This window comes from Ochotona princeps, chromosome 4 (assembly GCF_030435755.1).
Source record: "Ochotona princeps isolate mOchPri1 chromosome 4, mOchPri1.hap1, whole genome shotgun sequence".
NCBI classification, from domain to species: domain Eukaryota; kingdom Metazoa; phylum Chordata; class Mammalia; order Lagomorpha; family Ochotonidae; genus Ochotona; species Ochotona princeps.
The window spans coordinates 103,496,787-103,519,532 of NC_080835.1; the positions used below are offsets into that span (position 1 = coordinate 103,496,787).

At 46.3% G+C, this 22,746-nt stretch overlaps 1 protein-coding gene across 1 annotated transcript; it reads right to left on the reverse strand.

The window, feature by feature from the left end:
* Positions 1-1,378: 1,378 nt before the first annotated feature.
* On the reverse strand, positions 1,379-2,617 carry LOC131480019 (midasin-like). The gene is made up of 3 exons (XM_058662332.1): positions 2,158-2,617; positions 1,779-1,910; positions 1,379-1,564 (listed from the first exon to the last, which is right to left on the reverse strand). The coding sequence occupies exons 1-3, from the start codon at positions 2,314-2,316 to the stop codon at positions 1,379-1,381; spliced, it is 477 nt and encodes a 158-aa protein (XP_058518315.1). The 5' UTR covers positions 2,317-2,617.
* Between the last annotated feature and the right edge of the window lie 20,129 nt (positions 2,618-22,746).

Below are 22,746 nucleotides of genomic sequence, written 5' to 3' on the forward strand. Positions count from 1 at the left end.
AGGATTGATTATCTGTAAGTTCAGTATTTGGTACCAGAAGATAGAATATTGAATTACTAGAAATTTCTACAAGAAAAATAGGTAAGGAACACAATACACACTCTAGGTAAATGACTCGCTTACACACATAAGCTGTTCAATTCTCACAACCATCATCCTAAGGAGAAGTTATCATTCTTTTTTTTAAACCTGTAAGGTCACAGAAACACCCCTTCTCACTCGTCTAAAACAGCAAAGGGCAGAGCCAGAGACCAGCAAACCAGCACAACAGGCTAAGGCCTTGTGGTCATTTGGCATAAGCCAAATTGTTCCTAGTAACAAATATTAGCAAACACTAACACTAGGGGCTGGTGCATTACCTCAACTCCAAGCACCAACATCACATGGAAGCACCAGTTTGAATTCCAGCTGCTCTACTTCCCAGGCTTATGGCCTGGGAAAGCAGTGAAGAATGGCCCAATGCCTTGGAACCCTGCACCCGAGTGGGAGATCGGAAGAAGTTCCTGGTTCCCAGCTTCAGATCAGCTCAGCTCTGGCTACTGAAGCCATTTGGGGAGTTAACCAGAGGATGGAAGATTTATCTCTCTGTCTTTCCTTCTCTCTGTAAATCTGCCTTATTGTGGGCTAAGGAGTTGATTTACATTCCTTAAGTGGAGCACTCAGGAATTGGGCCTGAGGCTGTGCACCTGGCCTTTTTAGACTCATTGGCGTCCTATTGTCCTGTTAATGGGCTTGGGGAAAAGAGCATATATTAGGGTAATAAAGAGGCCTGGAAGAGACTTCTCCCACCATCACTGGTCTCCATGTGTCCGTGCTTGAACCCCTGTCCTTTGCTGTGCCTACTATACCGGCTCAGCTGGCTGCAACACTGCTTTTCCAATAAAAATAAATATTAAGAAAAAGCTAACACTTAATAGAGCATTAGTTTCACTTGTGGACACTTACACACATAAGAACTTGTTCAGATACAAACCAGGTATGAGAAATAAATCAGTGCCTCCATTATAAAATGCAAGGGGTAGGGAAGGCATTATTCCCCAGTAAGTTAAGCCACTACTTCGACCACCCACACCCGATAGAGTGCTGGTTTGAGTCCAGAATCCTCTACTTTCACACGACCTCCATGCTAATAATGGCAGGAAGCAGACGTACTTGGGCCCCTGCCACAAGGTGGGAAAATCAGATGGAGTCCCAGGCTCGTGGCTTCAGCCTGGTGAAGCCCTGGCTCTCACAACCATTCAGGGAATGAAGCAGCAGATGGAAGATCTTTTTCACCCTTTCTGTCACTCTTTCAAATAAATCATAAAATAAATAAATCTTTTTTTAGGAATTTCACTTCAGGAAAGAAAACATTGGATCTGTCATCAACTCCAACTAACTACTTGAAGTGGATACAGGGCACTCTATTCCAGTATTTCTCAGCTTGGCACCAGAGGAAGAGAAAAGTTAATAGGACATATCTCCTTGTTGCAAAGAACTGAAATCCAGGAGCCACTTTCAGACAGTCACCTCGGCCAGGAATCAAGTCCTCTCCATTCTCCAATAGAGGGATCAGTACAGAAACCTAACCAAAACAGCAACCCAGTGATGTAACTATTATTGATCCAAAAACAATCTAGCCAAGTTATCCAAGCCTTCAAATCAGATCCAACAGTTGACCATAACTGCCTTAAGGCAATCAAACAGCTTCTTTCCATCACTCCCAAATCACTACTAAGGAAATGCTCTTCAAAGACAGAAAAGATGTTAGGAGGCAATGATTCATGTGGCCAACATACCACATCTAAGAGGGCATAGTCAATATCCTCCACAAGGATCCAGTGGCCCTTTGTCACTGCCTGTGTCAGGGTGCCAGGCTGCCACACAAACTCTCCAGGAACATCTGTGCAGCGATAAATCCGCAACAGCATCTGCAAAAAAAACGATAAGGAAATTATTAAAAATCCTCCAACTGAGATATACCTGAAGAGCGAAGGCAAACTCCTTCAGTTAATCCCACTCTAGGTCTACAGCTTAATTCTGTTAAAGTTCTTGAGATTTGACCCCAACAGCTGCAAGCAGGAACAGTGACTACTCCTCACATTCCTTTAGCAGAGATGGAAATGAAGATGTTTACAAGCATGCCAAGCCACCACCAACCTGCCACTTCTGAATTACCTTACAGTCGGTCTGGTCACCAAGCTGGACTTTGAGAAGCTGAGGAGGCTTCCTTCTACCTGTCATGGCAGCTAAATGTTCCACCAAGGACATTTTGCCACATCCTATTGGCCCTTCCAACAACACAGCATTCTGAGAAGCCACTACCATAGCCAGCATCTGAAGATTTTTGCAGACAGACTCAACCAACACATAGGACCTGAGGGCCAACTCTTGCTCACGTGAAGAATTCCTAATACCACCCTAGGGAGATGAGTGAGAAACAAAGTCAGGTCAAGAGTCCTTCTAGAGTGCATGTTATGTTCTGCTTGGTTAAGCTGCGATTCAGGATAGCGGCACCACACAGCATATTCACAATCTTGACCCATCTCCCGGCCACCGACCCATGGACGCATCAGATGATCCTTAAGTGCTTGAGTTCCTGCCACTCACAAAGTGGGAGACCAGGAAGGAGCTCCTGGCTCAGGCTTCAGCCTCACCCAGATAGGGTAGAGAGTGAACCATCAGAAGAGCTCGCTTTCTATGTCTGTCACTGGACCTTTCAAATAAATAAAAGTGTAGGGCACCAGTTCGTGTTCCAGCTGCTCCACTTGCATCCAGTTCTCTTTTTATGGCCTGAGAGAGTAAAGATGGCACAGGTCCCTGAACCTTCCATCCACGTGGGAGGCTGGAAAGAAACTCATGGCTCCCAAAATTGAATCAGCTCAGCTCTGGCCACTGAAGCAATTTGGGGAGCGCACGAGCAAATAGAATACCTCTGCTTCCCCTTTTTTTTCTCTGTAAAGTGTCCCTTCTTTTTTTTTCAGTTTTTTTTCTATTCATTTATTCATTAATTACATTATATTACATGACACAATTTCATAGGTACTTAACATAAACAGGGCCTGGCAGTGTGGCCTAGCTGCTAAAGTGCTCGCCTTGAATGCGCCGGCATCCCATATGGGCACCAGTTCTAATCCTGGTGGCTCCACTTCCCATCCAGCTCCCTGCTTGTGGCTTGCTGTGGACTTTAGCTGCTGGGTTCCACGCAGAGATTTCACTTGGAATCTCTGCATCCCTCAGCAGAGTACCTATTCCAGTCCCAGGGACTCTGTTTCCTATGCAGCTACCAACTCATGTACCTAGAAGTAGCGGATGATGATGGTCAAAGAATCGTAATTTCCTTCTGGACTCAAGAAAGGAGCTTTCTCTGGTCTTTACTTAGTCCCAGCTTTGGCTCCCCATCCTCTCTTGCATTAACCATCAGGGTCTCTCAGGTGCCCCAAAATTAACTCAAGATAGACAGCGATAATGTAATATAGAAAGCTTTGAACAGATATGAAAAAGTCAGCTGGCCTATAACTGCTCAGTTTGTTCCTTGCTGGTCAGGTTCCCGATTTGGCTTTTCCTAGATCTCACTATGGAGGAGGTAGAGTTCAGTTATTCATTACTTGATAAGTGATTGGGGATTTCTCTGCTCAGCTGCCTAAGACTGTTCTACTCTTCAATTGTTAATATACGGCTTGTTAGTTATAAGTCTGTTTTGATTATCGTAAAATGCACAAAGTTTTGCAAAATCTTGCTTGAATACTATAAACTAAGTTTAAATATAATTTTAAAAAGTGTTGGAGAACTCCCAGCAGTCTATTGGCTGTTGGGAGGTCCTGGGCCAGGTTGGACTCCATGCTTGGGACCCTGGCTCCAGCCACCACCATCATGTGGTAAGCTGGGCCTGGACCTGCCTGGGCTCAAGAGGCTTCTCCCAGCCTGGTGAGTATGCTGGGAGGGGATCTCTTGGGAACAAGGTGGGCCTGGGTTACACCCACCAACAACAATGTGTGGTAGGTGGGACCAGAGGGTGTGACCTGGGGGTCTGGGTAGGAGAACTTCCAGAAGGCTGTTGGCTGCTGGGAGGTCCTGGGCTGAGCTGGACTTCATGCTTGAGGCCCTGGCTACAGCCACCGTGGCCACATGGTAAGCTGGGCCCGGGCAGCCACTGTGCCATTTGGCACCAGGTTCCACCTGCTGGCCACCCAGTGGCAAGCTCTGGGGTATTGGGGGTGTAGAACTGATAACTAAGTACGTCCATGATTAAGCCACTGTGCTTGTGGGTTGTGAATCAATCCTGAAGGACTCCCAGTGACAGAGTAGCTTTTCCTTGAAGTGAGGGTACTGAGACCAGCTCATTTGGAGGAGAGAGACTGGATGATCTGTATGGGTCAGACTGATACACCAGCCAACTTATGAGTCCTGTGTAGAACTTGTTGTCACTGAACAATGCTGACCACCACACACCAGTGCATTTGAAAGTTAAGGCTGGGGACCTGTCTATGAGGGCTAGATCCTATTACCTGACAGAATGTTGAATCAGGGGATGGGTCTCATTAGGCAGGGCCATGACACTAACCAGCACATGAGAGAACCATGTCCGGGGATAGATGCTGTGGGGTATATATGGGCCAAACCCTGTGGAAATACAAGTCCCATTGGTTAGCTAAAGAGTTGGGGTGTTAATGGGCTGAACTAGGTGTGACCATGGAACCTGCATCACTTACGGGTAAAGGAACCGACAATGACCTAGGCAGGTCAAGGCAGCAGCACCCAAATGTGCTGCTAAAACAGGGTGTGGAATGGGCTGGACTGTAACATTCACCAGCTCATACAAGGCCATAACGGAAGGGCAGACTATGCAGGGCACTGGCCTAACACCCAATGGCATGTATGAGATCTGGGACTGGGAGTGGTTCAAGTGGGGGAACTTGGGAAACTCCCCTAGTGAGTCACAACTCTCACTGATGATCACATGATCCAGGTATGAGGGGTCAAGTACGCTGGGCAAAGGAGCTCCAATGGCTGGCTAATCTGTGGGTTGATTATGGAAGAGGGCAGACAGAGCAAACCTTAGCTCACCAGCAAGAACAGAAATCAGGATGGAGCACAGGTCATGCTGAGGTAGGCTCTTGCGCCTACTGGTCTGCATGAGCCAGGGATGCTAGGCCATAGCATCTAAGGCAAAGGCCAAGACAGGTGAAGGGCCATGCCAAGTAGTGTGTGAGAGCAACCACTGGCATGCAAGCGATCTATGGCTGGGAACAGGCTTGGTTGGGGAGCTAAGAGGACACACTGGCTGAGTTGGGGTTCACACTGGTGAAGGTGGGGGCTGCTTTCTGGTTTGGATATGGCTGCAGTCTCCCTTGACAAAAGTGTGGACTGGGACTGGACGCAACGAGTTGGACTAGACTCCAGAACCATTTGGTGCTCTGGAGGACCATGGTACACGTAGGACAGACTAGGCTAGGTCTCTGCCCCTACTGAGCCATGTATGAGCTGTGTCTGGGTATGGACAAGCCTTGACTGGGCTGACACATCCAACAGTAAGAACCAGAATAGGTTGAAGGCCAGTCAGGAAAGGTCACTGTTACTGCTAAGACAGGAGGTGGATTAAGCAGGGCTGGCTCATGGACCCACTGGTGTGTGAGATCTGGCATTGGAAGAGGTTCTGATGGAGGGGCTTGGGAAACTCCTCTGTCGGAACACAGTCCCTGCAGGTGAGCCCAAGAACCACAATAGGGAGCAGCCCAGACCAGGCCAGGAAAAGGTACCCACTTGCATACATTTGTCATAGGTTGGGGGCAGACAAGGCTGAACCAGTTCAGATCACCTGCTGGCAAATCTGAGCAACAAGAACAGTGTGTGGGTTGAGCCAGGTTCGGTCTCCACACATACCAGTACACATTACAGCTGGGACGTGGCTGGGCTGGGATGGGTTAAGCTGTAACCCCACCAACATCAGATAGAATTGGGGGTGGGCTGAGCTTGGCCAGGCTACAGCACTCATTGGCAAATGGCAAGGATGATGGGCCATGCCAGACTGAGCCACAGCATTCAGCGAGCACACGTGGGAACCAAGGAGGGAGGGGCAAAGCCAGCAGTGGGGATGTGGGGGGCTCCCCTTCTGAACCATCACTCCCACTGGAAACGTGAGTTGGGATGGGGGCAGAGCAGACCTGGCAGGGCTACAACACCTGTGGGCTTCATGTAAGCTAGATCAGGGAAAACCAGGCTGGGCTAACTATTCCTACTGGTGCAAGCATAAATCACAGTGGGTGAGGGTTGGTTGGGCTTTGCCACAGCATCTGCTGGCAGATGCTGGCACGGGGGCTAATTCTGTCAAGTTAAACTGCAGAACTACCTGGAGATGATCCAGGAGTGGGAGTGGCCCAGTAGGGAAATAATGGGCACCTCCTTCTTGGCTTATCACTACCACTGAAGAGCATGAGAACCAGGACTGGGGCAGCAGTGACTAGACAGAACGGTATCCACCAACATGTGTGTGGGCTGGATAGTGGGGTTGTTGGTTTCAACTAGGTTTCAATGCCCACTGGCATGTATGAGAGCTGAATGAGATGTGGGATAGATTGAACCAGTCTGCCATACATACTGGCAAGCATGGGAACCAGGGCAGGGGCAGGCCTTGTGGGGGTTATTGTGGGTTGCTCCAACTAGGCTGCAGCTCCCATTGGTTTGTGTAAGGGCCAAGTGTGTGCTGGGCAGTAGCAACAGGCTGAGCTGCAACACCCATTGGTTCGTGTGGAAGACATGGCTGGAAACAAAACTGACCCAGCAACTGCAACTGCCAGCATGTGCATAAGCAGATTGGGGCAACAGTCTGCTGGATCCTATACAGGCAAGCACACACAAGAACCAGATCTGGGATCACCTCAGATGAAGTTTATTTGGGGATCCCTCCAATCGAACTGTCAGACTCAGAACCCCAACCATGACGAGATGTGCAGGTTCCATGGTCTGACCAGGGAATGCAAGTGTCAAAGCTGAGCCTTCTCAGAGGCTCAGATGGAGCAATGGACAGCATATCCAGGTGCACTTGGAGGCTATGGCAGTCCATCAGAACCTGCAGAGGACACCTGGTATCAGAACATAGGACAGAACAAACTGATCAATTACCCCAGCCAAATGTTGGCAATGAAAATCTGGACAAGTGGAGACACTAAGGTGAACTATGCCAACCAATGGATTTTGAAGAGATTTCATCGTGCTTGGAGTGGTGAGATCGGCAGCAATTCAGAACTGTTGAACTATCAAAACCACTTGAGCAGTGCCCTCAGAGCATGCCTCACATTGGGACCTGGGATGCGTGGGAGGCTGGGTGGGGGATTCTCCCTTTTTCTTTCCACTCACCCCAGAAAAAGAATAAAATAACAACAATAATAATAACGTGGAAACAATGGTCTTGCACACTTTCCTGTAACCCTTGACCCTTTGTACCCTAATCAACTATGTAAAGACTGTCAAAATCAAATAATAAAAAAGTGTATATCAAAAAAATTAGGTGTTAATACCAACCATTATATTTGTGTCTTAGTGTACTGGAACTGCTATCACAATACATTGCAAATGGATGACATTATATATATATATATATGCACACATTTCTCACAGATCTGGAGGCTTAGAGAGCCATAATTCAAGTTGTCAAATTCTACTGGTAATGCATACCTGCTTAGATCTGCACAGAGAGTCATCCTTCCCTATATTCTCTCTTGTGAAAAGGGGCAGGGGTCCCTGTGGGATTCCATTATAAAAAACACTAATCTCATCGATGAAGTTGAGCTGAACAGTATTGATAAATTATTATTATCACTACGGTTATAATCTATTTTATGTATGAGGGAGCAAATTTCATACATTTCTGTAAGCCGCTTTCAGACCTGAATGGCAGTTCCCTCTCCTCGCCTCCATCCCTCCCTCTTTTCCTCTTTCCCTGCTTACCGCTTCTTCCTTTCCCACAATTTTATTTTAACTTTTGCAGTAACATACGCATTTTACCTTATACTCACAAGCTCAAATCCACTATTAAATAAGTAATTGAACAAGTAGTACACGGACAAGCCACTGTTGCCCCTGAATATAGACAAGAGCTCTAAATAATAATCACATCTTGAAATGTCCATTTCACTCGTGCACAGTATTTTTGTGTTCTGTACACTAGTTATGACAATTCAGAAAACCCATGTAATGTTTTTTAGGGACCAGCTTATTTCACTGAGCATAATGTTCTCCAAATGCATCTACTTTATTGCTAAGGGCAGGATTTAGTTTTTCCTTGTGACTGAGTAGTATTTGATCCTGTTTTTCTGCCATCCTTTCTTTATCCAGTCACCAAGTGATGGACATTTGGATTTTCTGCATGTCTTGGCTATGGTGAATTGAGTTGTCAAAACATCGGGATACAGTTAAAGTCAATCAAAGCATATCACTATGGAAATAAATAAAATGCAAATCTCAGTGGCTTAACCAAATAGTAGGGCCTTCTGCTTCAGTGAATATGTTACTGTAAAGAGGCTGCCCACTTTCAAGGGCAGTGAGGATGTCCTTTCTATTGGTCCAGCAACCTTGACAGGGAGCCATTTGCTTCTAGCTGATGAAAACTAAAAAAAAAGAGGAAGAATCAGAAGTAAGGAAGGGACACTTCCTACTGCTTCAGGAGATGCAACTAGAGCACACCCAGAAGCAAAGAAGCACAGAAATGGTTTTGTCTGTGGTAGATCAGATGTCTCAGTGACTGCTTCATACCATGAATGCAGGAGAGTGCACTGTTACAGATGATGGAATTCTGTGCTATAACCACCTCCACAACCTTGGACGGAATCATCCTGAAACAGTGTCTTCAGGTACAAAATATTGAAATATAAGGATCAGGGTCCCCAACAAAGGGGGAATTATTTAGGTTGCTGTAAAATATTCCTGGACTCACTAGCTCTCAAGCTCTATTTCTAGGTTATGTCCCTTACCTAGAGGTCAAGGCAAGTGGTGATTAACCAGCCACACTCTCAAGCATAATCAAAACATATATAGTAGATGCATTAAATCAACTTAGTGGTGGCATAAGTACTATTAAAGTGCTTTGATTAGAAACAAGTAAGGATGTTGATTCAAATACTAAAGATGATTTGATCTTATTTATGAAATCTAAAAAGGATCCAATTCTTGGAAGTAGAGAATGGGACTGCAAGACAGGAAGTTATAGTTAGGTAGAAAGAGCAACTTCTCTGTTCAATTGCATGCCAAGGTGACTATCATTAGCAATAATTATACTCTGGAATAGCTAAAAGCAAGGACGTTAAAAGTTCTTATCATGGATACAAGATGAATATGTGATGATATACTACTTATCCTGTTTTGATCAATCTAAAATGTATGCAGCTATGAAATTATCAAATTCAGCACATACATATACATATTCAGCTATTAGTTTTGAATGAAAAACAAAACAGGACTATAATAAAAGATTATAATCAAGTTATCAATTGAAATCAAGTTATCAATTGAAAATGATGATTTGGTTAACTACCAGACAGGGTGAGTGGATACAGTGAGAGACAGAAAGATCAGTCTTAAAATGATGAGATTTCTGTGAATTAAGAAAACATGGATAATAGTATTCATTCTAAATGTATTTACTAATATAGTCATCTTTCAGTTCCTTCTTTCAACATAAAAATGAGGAGGGAATAGATAAATTCTCAGTCTAAATACTTATTTATTTTGTATTGGAAAGGTAGATTTACAGAGAGGAGAGACTTTGCACAGACTTTTACAAAGAGAAGGAGACAGATCTTCCATCCACTGGTTCATCCCCCAAGTGACTATAACTGATGGAGCTGAGCTGATCTGGAGCTAGGAGCCAGGAACCAGTAGTTTCTTCTGAGTCTCTCATTCTGGGGGGCAAAGTCCCAAGGCTTTGTGCCATCCTCCAATGCTTCCCCAGGCCATCAGCAGGGAGCTGGGTGGAAAGCGGAACAACAGAGACATGAACTGGTGTCCATATGGGGTCCCAGGCATGCAAGAAAAGTATTTAGCCACTGAGTCATAGTGAAAAAAGGGTTTTGTTGGTTTGCTTGTTTGGGGTATTTTTCTTTTGTTGTTTTTGTTTTGGTTTGATTTTTTACTTCATAGGGTAAGGAGTTCAGCCAAGGATTATAAAAGCCTGCAATTCCAAAGAGTTGCACTCTATGCAAAACTTGAAAGGGGGCCCAGTGCACTAGCCTAGTGGCCAAAGTCCTCATCTTGCATGCACCAGAATCCCATATGGGTTCCAGTTCTAATCTCAATAGCCCCACTTCCTGTCCAGCTTCCTGCTTGTGGCCTGGGAAAGCAGTCTAGCATGGCCCAAAGCCTTAGGACCCTTCACCCATGCAGGAGACCTGGAGGAAGTTCCTGGCTTTGGATCGGCTCAGCTCTGGTTGTTGAGGTCACTTGGGGAGTGAATCATCAAATGGAAGATCTTCCTCTCTGTCTCTCCCTCTATCTACAGCTAACTTTCCAAAAATAAATAAATAAATCTGAGCCCGGCAGTGCGGCCTAGTGGCTAAAATTATCGCCCTGAATGCCCCGGGATCCCATATGGGCGCCAGTTCTAATCCCGGCAGCTCCACTTTCCATCTAGCTCCCTGCTTGTGGCCTGGGAAAGCAGTGGAGGACAGCCCAAAGCCTTGAGATCCTGCACTCGGGTGGGATACCTGGAGAAGGTTCCTGGATCCTGGCTTCAGATCATCGCAGCACCAGGCATTGTGGTCACTTGGGGAGTGAATCATCGGACGGAAGATCTTCCTCTCTGTCCTTCTCTACTTATATCTGACTTTGCAATAAAAATAAATAAATCTTTTAAAAATAAATCTTTTAAAAGAAAAGTTGAAAGGGAAATTAAAACTCCAGTGCAAACGGAACAACAGAAAATCCTGCGGTTGCTTGGATAGTTTTCCAGATGACAAAATAAAAAATAAGAGACATAACTAAGCGTCTGCATATTTTCGATCACTGGAGTTCTCGTCACCTGAATCCAAATGTACTGCTGATAAAACTTACAAAGCTAGAGAAAGGTGTGTGGGTGTGCAATGGGGCAGGGAGGCCCTGGGGAGACTGCAGAAATACTTGTGGCACCCAAGGTTCCACATTCTCCAAACAAATCAAAAGAACTTGAGGGCCAGGGTATATGAAACATGTGGAACCTGAACCAATCTCCAGGCTTTCCTGATGGGAAACTGAGGCTCTTAGGAGCTGAAACCGGTCCGTCTCTAGGCCGCTCTCCCCAACCCATTCCCAGGCTCCACGGCCCTCACCAAAGAAAGTCACGGGTGGTGCCTTGTGTGTGCCACAGGACTCCACAGACACCCTGAGAATCTGCATTCCCTTTCAGGGTGGGGGTGGCCTCCAAGCCGGCTTGGCACCAGGAGGAACCCACCGTGACCCACCCCTATCTGGGACAAGGTACAGAGAGGCAGCAGGGCATTCTCACCTGGCCCAGGGAGACCCACTCCCAGGGCTCTGCTTGGAAGAAGACCCCAAAGGAGAGAAGATCCAGCGAGAGAGGGATTAGGGAGTTGGGCTTAAACTTCCAGTGCCCTCCCTGATGGTGGCCCACCGCACCACCTGCCTTCTCCCCAGCATTTTGCAGAGGGTGGTAGCCACAGCTGTGTGGTGATTGGCACCATGTCTGCCCTCTGGAAGCATCCTGCACAATTCCTGTGGTGTGGGACTGGGCAGGCAGGGAGACAAGGGTGGGCTGGAAGCAAACCAGCAGCTCTGAGCCCAATCCTGCTTGGGATGGCTGGAGTCAGCAAGCCCCACCACTTGCCTTTTTTTTTTTTTTTTTTTGTCATATGAACAGGCTACCTTCAGAATTTTTTTTTGTAAGTCATACGAGGTCCTCGTATGTTTTGAAAGACTGCACCCACCTTTGGAAAGGCCTGAGCCAAGGCTAGATACAGCAAAGATAGGCGACCTGGGGAAGTGAGAAAATTTTGAATTTTCCCACTCCTCAAGGCCTCATACCCTGGCCCCACCCTACTCCCAGGCTGCCCAGCTGGGCCCTTTAGTGGCTGCTGCACAAACCCCTTTAGCCCCCAAGTTGGCAGGAAACCCACGGAGAGCCCCCACCCATGACTGGCCAGGCCAGAGACAATACAAGCATACTCAACTGGGATCAGGGACCCCCAACCTTGCACCTACCAAAGTACTCAGTGACCAGGCACTCAATGCCATGTTCCTCGCTCCACGGCCTCAGGCCCATGACCCAGCACTTGGGCTAGCATCAACCTCCCAATGACCCTGAGGCCGTGTCCTAGCCACTTGCACGGAGCTCAGGACACAGTTAGGGGAGGTGAGTTGGGGGTGCCCTCTGCTCTCTGACGTCGAGCTGTGGAACTGAGGAACTGAGGAGGCTGTGGTTCCTGACCAGGTGGGCCTAGAACTTAGAGCAGGACTGGGGTGAAGAGTCCAGGGGGCCTGGCAGGAACACGGTCTCCTTCTCCAAGGAGCAAAGACAGCAAACACTGTGCAAGTGAGAAAAACAGGAAGTCTGTGATTTGCAAGTCTACCCGTGACCACCCTGTGTGTACATGAAATGAATCTTTGAAAAAAATAAAGACTAAATAGCACATTATAGTGATGGAGGACCCTAGAGAGAGCTGGAGAGATGAGCACCTGTAGGATTTCAGCATGTGTCTGCAATACCCACCACTCAACACATGGGGGCCACCTCATAATAGGACTCCTGCTTTATTTGCATGAATTGCTTCAATTGGATGGTAGGTTTAAAAACGTCAATTTTATATGTAATTAACAAATCAACACACACTGCAGCATGATTCATTTCCACCACAGATGTCAGCCATTTGAAATTTGCGCAATAGTCTACACACCCCTAAGAGCCTGCCAATTGGATGTAGCCACTGTAGAGAAAGAACCTGAAGAATGAAAATTTGCATTGCCATGTCAAAGCTGAGGAAAAGTTGTGTTTTTAAAAAATTAAGTGTGTACTTACCTAATAAAGGCATCCGAAGACACGACCGTAAGCAACTGTCCAAAGCCTGGTCGGGGAATTTTCTGTCATGTCTGTGATCATTTCCTTAAGTAGTGAAAGAGATTAAACAAACAAAAATAAGGCAGGAGAATCTGGGAGTTTATCAGATTCATACCTGAGCATTTTAAAACCAAATGCATCCAAATAAAAGCACTGGGATAGTTAAAACGAGATTTATTTCCCAAATTAAGCAAACTGAAACCTGGCTTTCCTAAGCAGGGGTGAGGGGAAGCACAGCAAGGGAGGACTTGAACATGGTTTTGCCTCCAACAGGCACCTGTTACTCTGTGTGTGCTGGAATTCACGCACCATCAACTCACTCACCTGAGAGTTCTGGTGGTGTCTGTGGTCACTGTATTTGTACATTTCCCAATCCACAGGCACACCCTGAAGTGTAACAAAGGAGGGAGAAGGAAAGACAAGCTCAGAGCCTGCAAAGCAGCTGCAGAATTCCTCCAGAGCAGAAGTGCTGTCACTCACAGGCAGGCTGCTCACCTCCCTGAAAAGTGTGTGGAGTGAACCCACGCCCTGCCCTGGGAGGCCTGCAGGTGCCTAGGGCCACCAAGGGTCCGGATGCCACGTGGAGTGGAGCCCAGCTCCTGCTGCCGGGCCTCCCTGTGTCCCGCACTGGGCTCAGCCACCAATGGGTGCCCTACCAGGCTGGGGAGTGCCCTGGGAGTGACAGGTTTCATTCACTGTGTTTATTTGTGGCTTGGCCGACTGCTGTCTTTCCAGTTTTTCATTTTTCTTTCTCCTTTTTTCTCACCCTCCTTCCTTTGTTCTTTGTTTTGCACTTTTTTCAAGGATTGTGGCAGTATTCTGAGGGTTTCCATTTCCCCCACTTGGGGTCTGCAGAGCTACAACACCCTAAACCCTGAGTGTTTGTGACTGGGGACCATCAACAAGGGCCAAGCGGATGTGGAGGGGCAAACCAGGCTATGAGTTCAGGCAGACTGGGAGTGCACTTCCTGAGGGCTCTGCAACCCCACAAGCAGAAAGCCCACCCTCTTCCTGGCATTGGAGGCACTGATATCATGTTCAGCATAGCCTGTCTTACCTTTCTTTCTGTCCCTGTCAACCTTCAGCCTCAACAGGAAATGCAGGCCACAGGAAGCGCAGCTCAGCAAGCTCGGTGCCCACACACCGCCACCATGGTCACCACCATCAATCCCACCATATCACATGCTCCGAGTGTGACACACACACACACATACACACCCTGCTCGCACACGTATGCTGATCTCTCCTGGCTGTCCATCACATAATTCGTCCCATCCAGCGCATGAACGTGGCTGGATTTCACCTGACTGCCAATCCCATGCGCTTTCCATAAGTCCACACATCACTGAGTCTTACAGGCCAATAAGAAAGTGGTTTCAGGGGCCCTCAAGGAAGCAGCAATGAGAGCACTGTTGGAATCCTGGAATGGAGAGGGGTAAATCCTTCCATGGTGCACACACCACTCTCCCCACAATGATTTACAGGTCTCTTACTTGCAACACTTTGGGAAGTTATTCAAAGTTAGATTTGGGGTGGACCTGGATAGCAGTGTTTGTCACTGGCTCTTAGGAGGGAGGAAGGGTGCTAGGTGGAAAGCAGGGGATGCAGGGGCACCTGTGTGCCCTATGCTTTATTATAAGACACATTATCCTTTCCATGACAAGCTGCAGACAGGGCCAGCTACAAAGGTTCCACAACCTAGGGATCTCTGATCACTTAAGAAGTGGAACCACTCCTCAGAGGAGTGCCCTCTGAGTCAAGTCTGCACCCTCCCTGGAGGAAGAACCTCCAGGGGAGGTGTTAGAGAAATAATCAAGCTCCCCCACCCCTCCTCCCAACCCTAAAACATGGCCTCTTTCCACTGGGATGCTCATTAACAGTGAGTTAACACTGTAGCAGATGGTTTCAGGCCCCCAAACAATCCAGGCTTCTCTTCCTCTTGCCCCAATCACACCCTAGAGGAAATTGCATTTTCCCCTCCCATGCACCTGTGACAAAAACAAACAAAAACGGGGAAAAAAAAAACACGAGGCTGACAGCCCCTGGAGACCTGCACATTTTCAGGGGTTTGGGGTGGGTACATCAAGAACTCTAAGGAGCCCCAGGGGAGTGTAGAGCCACAGAGAGGACTCCTGGGTTTGGATTTGCATTTTCTTGCAAACCAGGGGAGGAGGAAAGTCCTTCCACACCTGTAGTACCTGCAGCAGAGGCCAGGAAGTGAGCACATGGATCCAGGGCTACCACACCTGCTGCAGCTGCTCCATTGGCAACGCGAGGGTCGAGCCCAAGAGCACTTCAGTGCAAGCCTGAGGGTAGCTCAGTTGGAATCTGCCAAAAGATGGAGAGAGCAAACAAATTTTAAATGAACAGAAATGTGTGGCTTTCAAGCCTAAATTGCACTTTCCAACCTAAGACACAATTCCAAGCAAGCAGGGTTGCCCCTTGGCTAGGTCACAGGCGGGAGCTCACCATATTTTGTTCTGGAAATGAAGACAATCAACGAGGAGGGCTCACTCAGAGTAGGGCTGAGGAAAGGGAGTGGAGGAGGGTAAAAGCAAACGGGAACCAGTTGATCTCTGCACTGGCCTGAAAGAAAATGAAACCATGAACTTCAAAGCTGGGGTCTAATCCTTCTCAGGTTAATTTCTGCTTCTTACAAAGTTGATCAGGGTCCTAAATCATGAATCCCTCCCCCATGCTGGCCAGGCAGGGTCTGGAGCTCAAGGTGGGATGGGGGAAGGATCCTTCGGGTCTCCCAGATCTATCTGTAACCAATGCTTAGACATTTTCATAACCCGGGACTCTGCAGGAGATAGAACTGACCCAGCAATTGCAACTACCAGTGTTGTGTGTAGGCTAATACTGATGACAGACTGAGTCAGACTCCAAACCGGCAAGCACACAGGAAGGTCAGGTCTGGGGTCACTTCAGATGAGGTTCCTTTCAGGATCCCCCCAAGTGAACTGCTGGACTCAGAACTCCAATCATGGGGAGAACTGTAGGATCTGTGGTCTGCCCATGGAGTGCATGTGTCAGAACTGGGCTTCCTCGTGGCTAAGATGGAGCAGTGAGCCCCATGCCCAGATTCACACGGAGGATATGGCACCCATTGCAATCTGCAGAGGACATCTAGTGCCATTGCAGAGGAAGGAGAGCAGAACAAATTGATCAACTATTCCAGTTAAGCGTTGGCAGCAAATACCTGGGAGAGTGGAGACTCTGGGATGCACTGTGTCAGCAAATACACCCTGGATTGCCTCATCCTTGGATCGGTGAAATCGACAGCAATTCAGAACTATTGAGACCACTTGAGCAGAACCTTCAAAGTATAATCCACATTAGGAAACGTGGCATGACATCGGGTGCCAGTTCCCCATTCCCAAGTGCTGAGGCAGTTGGGAGGCTGGGTGCGGCTACTCCCCTAATCTCCGCTCTTGCCCTGGATGCAGGAGGAAGAAAGGGCCAGTTTTGTCTCTTTCAAAAAGAGACACTTTCCCCTAGTCCTCAACCCTTCCCACCTTAGTCAACTATGTAAACATCATCAAAAACAAAAGATTAAAAAAATTTTAAATGAGGTCCTGGGTATTTTGTACACTACAGAATAGTGTATAAATATGTATATAGTATAAAAACTACATTTTAATTATAAAAATATGAATAAGGGCCTGCAGCGATAGCCTAGTGACTAAAGTTCTCACTTTATGCGTGCCAGATCCCATATGGGTGCTGGTCCTAATCCCAATGGCCCTGTTTCCCATCTAGCTCCCTGCTTGTAGCCTGGGAAAGCAGTCGAGGACGACCCAAAGCCTTGGAACCCTGCACCCATGAGGGAGACCAAGAAGAAGCTCCTGGCTCCTGGCTTAGAATCGGCTCAGCTCAGGCCACTGCGGCCACTTGGGGAGCAAATGAGTGGACAGAAGATCCTTCACTCTGTATCTCCTTCTCTGTATATGCCTGCCTTTCCAATAAAAATAAATACACCTTTAAAAATACATTAAAAGCATTGTGATGGGCATGATGATACAGGAGCTGAACTGCTGCCTAGGTCAGGACACCTGCACACCATAGCGGTATTGATTTGGATCTGACTGATTTCAGCCCTGGCTATTTGGCTTAACTATATAGGTCCCTGCTAATGCGCCCTGAAACAGTGGGTGGTTATTCAAGTTCTTGAGTCCATGGCACTGAAGTGTGTGACCCAGATGTAGTTTCTGCCTCCTGGCTTCAGCCTGGCCCAGCTCCAGCTGAAGCAAGCACTAGGGGAGTGCACCAACAGATGGAAGGGCCCCCCATTTCTTTCCCTCCCAGTCCTTCAAATAAGTTTTTTTAAGTTTATAATTCTAAACAGTATTTTAATTATGATTCTCATCTTCTCTGAGGTTGAACTCCCAGGAAGAAAATCACTTTTCAGATATTATCTTTCCTTGTTTTGCCTCAGACTTCCTAAAGGAATTCTGGGCATGGTTACCTTATTGGGGATTTACTCTGGGCTCACACCACATTTCAAGACGCAGGTCTCAGCGCCCACCTGTGTCTAATGGGACTAATGAGGATGAGCATGTGCAGTCTGCCACATGAAGTAGTTAGGAAGGAAATAACAGGTTCAGTGACGGGGTTGAAATCCTGTAACTGGTATTTTTCAAAATTATTAGTCATTGAAAAGCAAGCAAGTCTGAGGAAGAGCCACCCTAACCCTAACCCTAACCCTAACCCTAAGGAGGCCCTGTGGCATGGTGGAGAGAATCATGGGGCACAGAAGGGGGACTATGGGAACGCTAAGGCAAGTGAACTCAGTGTGGACTCTGGTTAACAGTAAGGTATCGGTCCTGCTGCATTAATTCTGAGAAACTGAAGCCGAGAATAAGAGGAATGGGATTTGAGGGATGTGGGAACTCTGACTCCATGACCTTTCCAGAATATTCTAAGCTAAAAGTTTTATTCTTAAAAAAATCAGGCTGGGGTTGGCATTGAGGCACAGCAAGCAAAGCCTCTGCCTGTGCTGCTGGCAACTAATAGGGCTACCAGCTTGTGTCCTTGCTTCCTCTGTTGCCCAGGTCACAGGATAAATTAGCTTAAGCTGAGCCCTAACCACCCTTCCCTGGAGCAACCCCCTGCCTTCACCCTGTGATTTGTAGACAGATTTGAACCTGGTCTCTTTCCTCTTGTTTCCTTCTCAGCTCAATTCCCAGTGAGGCTAGTGCCATGATGACAGTTTCCATTGAGCGTCAGGCAGTGAACCCTTGCTTGGCAATGTAAATTCACTTAAAATTTCAGGAAGTGATAAAATATAGTTAGGTGGAAGACTTGAAGAATGACTACATGATGATTTTTGGTCTTTCTTTCCATCTTACTTATCACCAATCTATGTGCAAAGAACATGCACCTTGGGGGATAAAAAGGTTTTAAAAAAATCCTCATATCACTAAAAGACTAGGCGGAGAAAAAATTGAACAAAGAACCAGTGGGCAGCTCCAAGCATTGCACCACAGCTAGAGCCACCTGCAGGCAGCAGGGTGAATAGACACCCTGGGCTGTCGTTACATCCGTCACACTCACTAGGCACCAGCAGGGAAGTCATAGGACTGTCCATATCCTAATCTATAACAAGGCTATTGGTGGACGGTCCCATTAACTTGCAAAAGGAGAAATGGGACTGTCCTGAGATGCCCTTTTCTCCACTCTACAACCACACACTGAAGCAGCATCAACAAAGCACACGTCTCCACAATTTCCACTGAGAGGATAACCAGGCCTGGAGATCCAGAAAGTCACCCAAGGACAGCAGGCAAATCAAGTCAGTGGATTCTGCTCCCAGAAGACTTTACCAGCATGAGAAAAACAAAACAGAATAGAATAACAGCAAATGTTAAACACCATCAAGGTAGACTAGAACCGGTACGCTAAATTAAGACAAGACGGTAGCTAAAATGGAAGTCTCAGGAAGTGTCAAGAATCTCCTGACATGGCAATGAAATAAAAATCATCCATCATATGGGCGCCAGTTCTAATCCCGGCAGCCCCGCTTCCCATCCAGTTCTCCATCTCTCCCTCTAACACTTTCAAATAACTCAATGAATCTTTCCTCAAAAAAGTACTTTTAATACCATAAATTATCTGAAATATTTTGACAATTTATACTTCCTAGAACAGCAAAATGTCTGCTGACGGTGAAGTCTTCGAAGCATCAACATCAAGGAGCACATGAAGGCACAGATCTCCTCACAGTCAGACCACTGACTGCAAGCTGGAGCTGCGGTGTATCCACATATGCGATGGTCTTTGGAAATCTCTGAGCCTGGGTCCCGTTAGCTGTAAGACACGCATTAGGGCCCGGAGCGATAGCATAGTGGTTAAGGTCCTCACCTTGCATGCCCGGGATCCGATATGGTCGCCAGTTCTAATCCCGGTGGCCCTGCTTCGCATCCGTCTCCCTGCTTGTGGCCTGGGAAAGCAGTCGAAGATGGCCTAAAGCCTTGGGACCCTGCACCCACGTGGGAGACCCGGAAGAGCTCCTGGCTTCAGACTGGCGCAGCACCAGTTGCTGCAATCTCTTGAGGAGTGAACCAGTGGATGGAAGATCTTCCTCTCTGTCTCTCCTCTCTCTGTATATCTGCCTTTCCAATAAAAATAAATAAATCTTTAAAAAAAAACTGAGAAGCATCAAAACAGTGCATAATTCTTGTATAAGAGAGATGCTGTTAGCAATCAGCCCATCAACACTTACTAGTCCAGAAAGAATGAACAACATGACTTCTGCTCACATTCTTGCCTTCCCCATTCTTTCCCCTTACTTTTCATCTTTGCGTCCCAATGCTGTGCTGTGCCTGCAGCTCATCTCCACCATGCGCTCTGCTTATTTTCCTGGCAGGCGTTTCCACTGTAAAGCAATCTGCCCGTCCTTTCATCTTCTGCTCCCCACCCCCTTCCTCAGTTGAAACCCAAGACTCTTGTGACAAGAGCTCTTTCCCTGTGGCATTCTCAGCAAAAAGAGGTTCTCTTCCATTTCCTCTCCCAGCACGGAACCACATCAAGTATAGACTCTGTGATGACGTTTCTCCATTTCCACATATCTTCCCCGTGTGGGTGCACAGTGACCAAGACCTCCCCTCCCCCTCCCACTGGCCTTGACTATTCTTCACATGGTTAGAGGATTTGGGCACAGACTTACAGCCTCAACTTTCACAGTTATTGCTGACAATAAGTGGGAAAAGAATGTTACATCCATGGGCTACAACTCCAACAATATTCTTGCTACCCTCTCTCAGTCAAGATTGAAGTTGACACAGCCTGTAGTTCTAGGTAATGGTTAGTGTATCTGCTAAATGACACCACAGGAATTCAACCGGTAAAACACAGACAGTGGGAAACTGCAGAGCAAATCACCAGTTGTTGTTGTTGTGAAGTATAAATTTCAAGGAAAGGGCTGTTTCGTTATGGTTTAGACTCAAGTAGATATATAGTCCGAAATTCTTGCTAACGGTCAGTGATTGATGGATTAGGGATGGGGTCTTAGACTAATGGTAGCATCTGTGATACAGCTCTAATGGGAGATTGCCAGGTCACAGGATCACGCCTTCAGGAGCACTTTCTCACAGCAGGGTTTGTTATGTATCCCAAATGGGCATCCTGTGTAACTGTGCTCTGTGGCTTGCTAACAATTATCCATCCACACACATTTCACCATTATCAACCTCATTCCACATTGTTAGGCCCCTCCAGAAGACAGACAAATGGGTTACCCAATCTTAGACAACAAACTTCCAAACTGTAAGTCAAAATGAACCTTCCTTCTTAGTCATTTTAGATAATGTAGCAAAAAAAAAAAATTAATGTATGGATGTTAGTGGAAAGGAACTTACAGATTAGAAACAAACAAAAACCCAAACAAATACAGTACATGGGTCTCACCTGAATCTTCCTTCAAGTAAGTTTATTAAAAGAAACAACTTTATAAAAATGAACAAGTAAACCTGAATGCTAGCTGAGCATTCAGTGATATTGGAGAAGTAATGATGACTTTTTCAATCTATGATAATGAAATTGTGTGTTGAAATTCAGAAGATCTTCCTCTCTGTCTCTTTCCCTCTCCGTTTATCTGACTTTCCAATAAAAATAAAACTTTTTAAAAATTCCTTGTATTTTATTTATATTAAAATGTTCACAATTCAATAGCTGGGAGTTTTTTCAAGCCCACCAGGCCAACAGGTTGGGAGAAGTGAGTTGAAAGGAAATGGGGTATAGCTGAAACAAAGCTGGCATTAGCTGGTTAATGTTGGTCATGGATACTTAGGGGACACTTATAGAGTCTATTTGCTTTTGTATTTCCCCCTAACCAAATGCAGAGGGAAAAGTCGGTAGGAATGACTCACCTAGTCTGATGGCCTTCCAAGCGACTCCATCTGAGCCACATACCCACAGTCACACCTCTGCTCCTTGGTCTCTTAGAGTTACTCCTGCCCCTCTGATCCACCCAAAATCCTTCCTGCTGTTTGACCATATGGAGGCCTTGCCTCTGAAGACCTCTCCATTTTCTCTGATATTAGATACTATCCTCAAATACTACAATACTCACTATGGTTTTAGGAACCACTTTTCCCACCTCCAGGGAAGCTGAACCTTCATGTCTCTGTTATAATTTCTGAGACTTTATGGTATATTGATCTTCTCTTCCTCTTTCTCCACCTCCCTCTCCTCTTCCCTTTTCTGGTTCTTCACATAGTTTTCCATCAAAAACAAGCTTCCCTCTTAGCTTTTACTTCTTTATTTTATCAAGCTAAATGTCATCATCAGTTCTTCAGTTTTGGGATTTTCATCTCTAATCATCTCATTGAATGCTCCTAAAATCAACAATGACCCATAAAAATCAGTGACCCGAAGATTACCAGGATCAAATGACATAATACCATCTTACACGGTCTCTTAAAAATACTAGTGTAAGGGCCCAGCATGATAGCGTAATGGTTAAGGTCCTCGCCTTGAACGTACTGGGATCCCATATGGCAATGGTTCTAATCCCGGAAGCTCCACTTCCCACCCAGCTCCCTGCTTGTGGCCTGGAAATGCAGTCGAGGACAGCCCAAAGCCTTGCCACCCTGCACCCACGTATGAGACGCAGAAGAGGTTCCTGGCTCCTGGCTTCGGACTGGAGCAACACTGGCCATTGCGGCCACTTGGGGAGTGAATCATTGGACGGAAGATCTTCCTGTCTCTCCTCCTCTCTGTACATCTGCCTTTCCAATAAAATAAATAAATCTTAAAAAATACTAAGGTAAAGCACTGATGAGTCTGAAAATTTTTTTGAGAAAAACTTAAATATGAGTAAGCTGAAATCCACATACGAGGTCTATAGCTATGGCCAGATGTTAGTAGTTCTTACACAAGAGAATTTTAGAACATGTAACTGAAAACTTCAGAAGCATTCCATCAATCATATAGTGATTTCAGGAGACAGGGCTACACTTTGTCTATAAATTAGTGGTGGATACTCATGTTCTTGAGAAGACAGTACAAACACAAAGGGCTACCTCACCACTGAGAGAACAACGGCATCAATGCTGTTTCTTCCAAAGCCATGTGACTTAAAGGAAGTGTAAATAAGCTCTTTATTTATAGTACTCAAAACTCATTATTTATAGTACTCAAAACTTAAGAATGAGAATGAACTCATGTGCGTCCTGAGTAATTAAAAGTATTTAAAAGGAGAGTATATTCTGGCAGAAACAAACGTC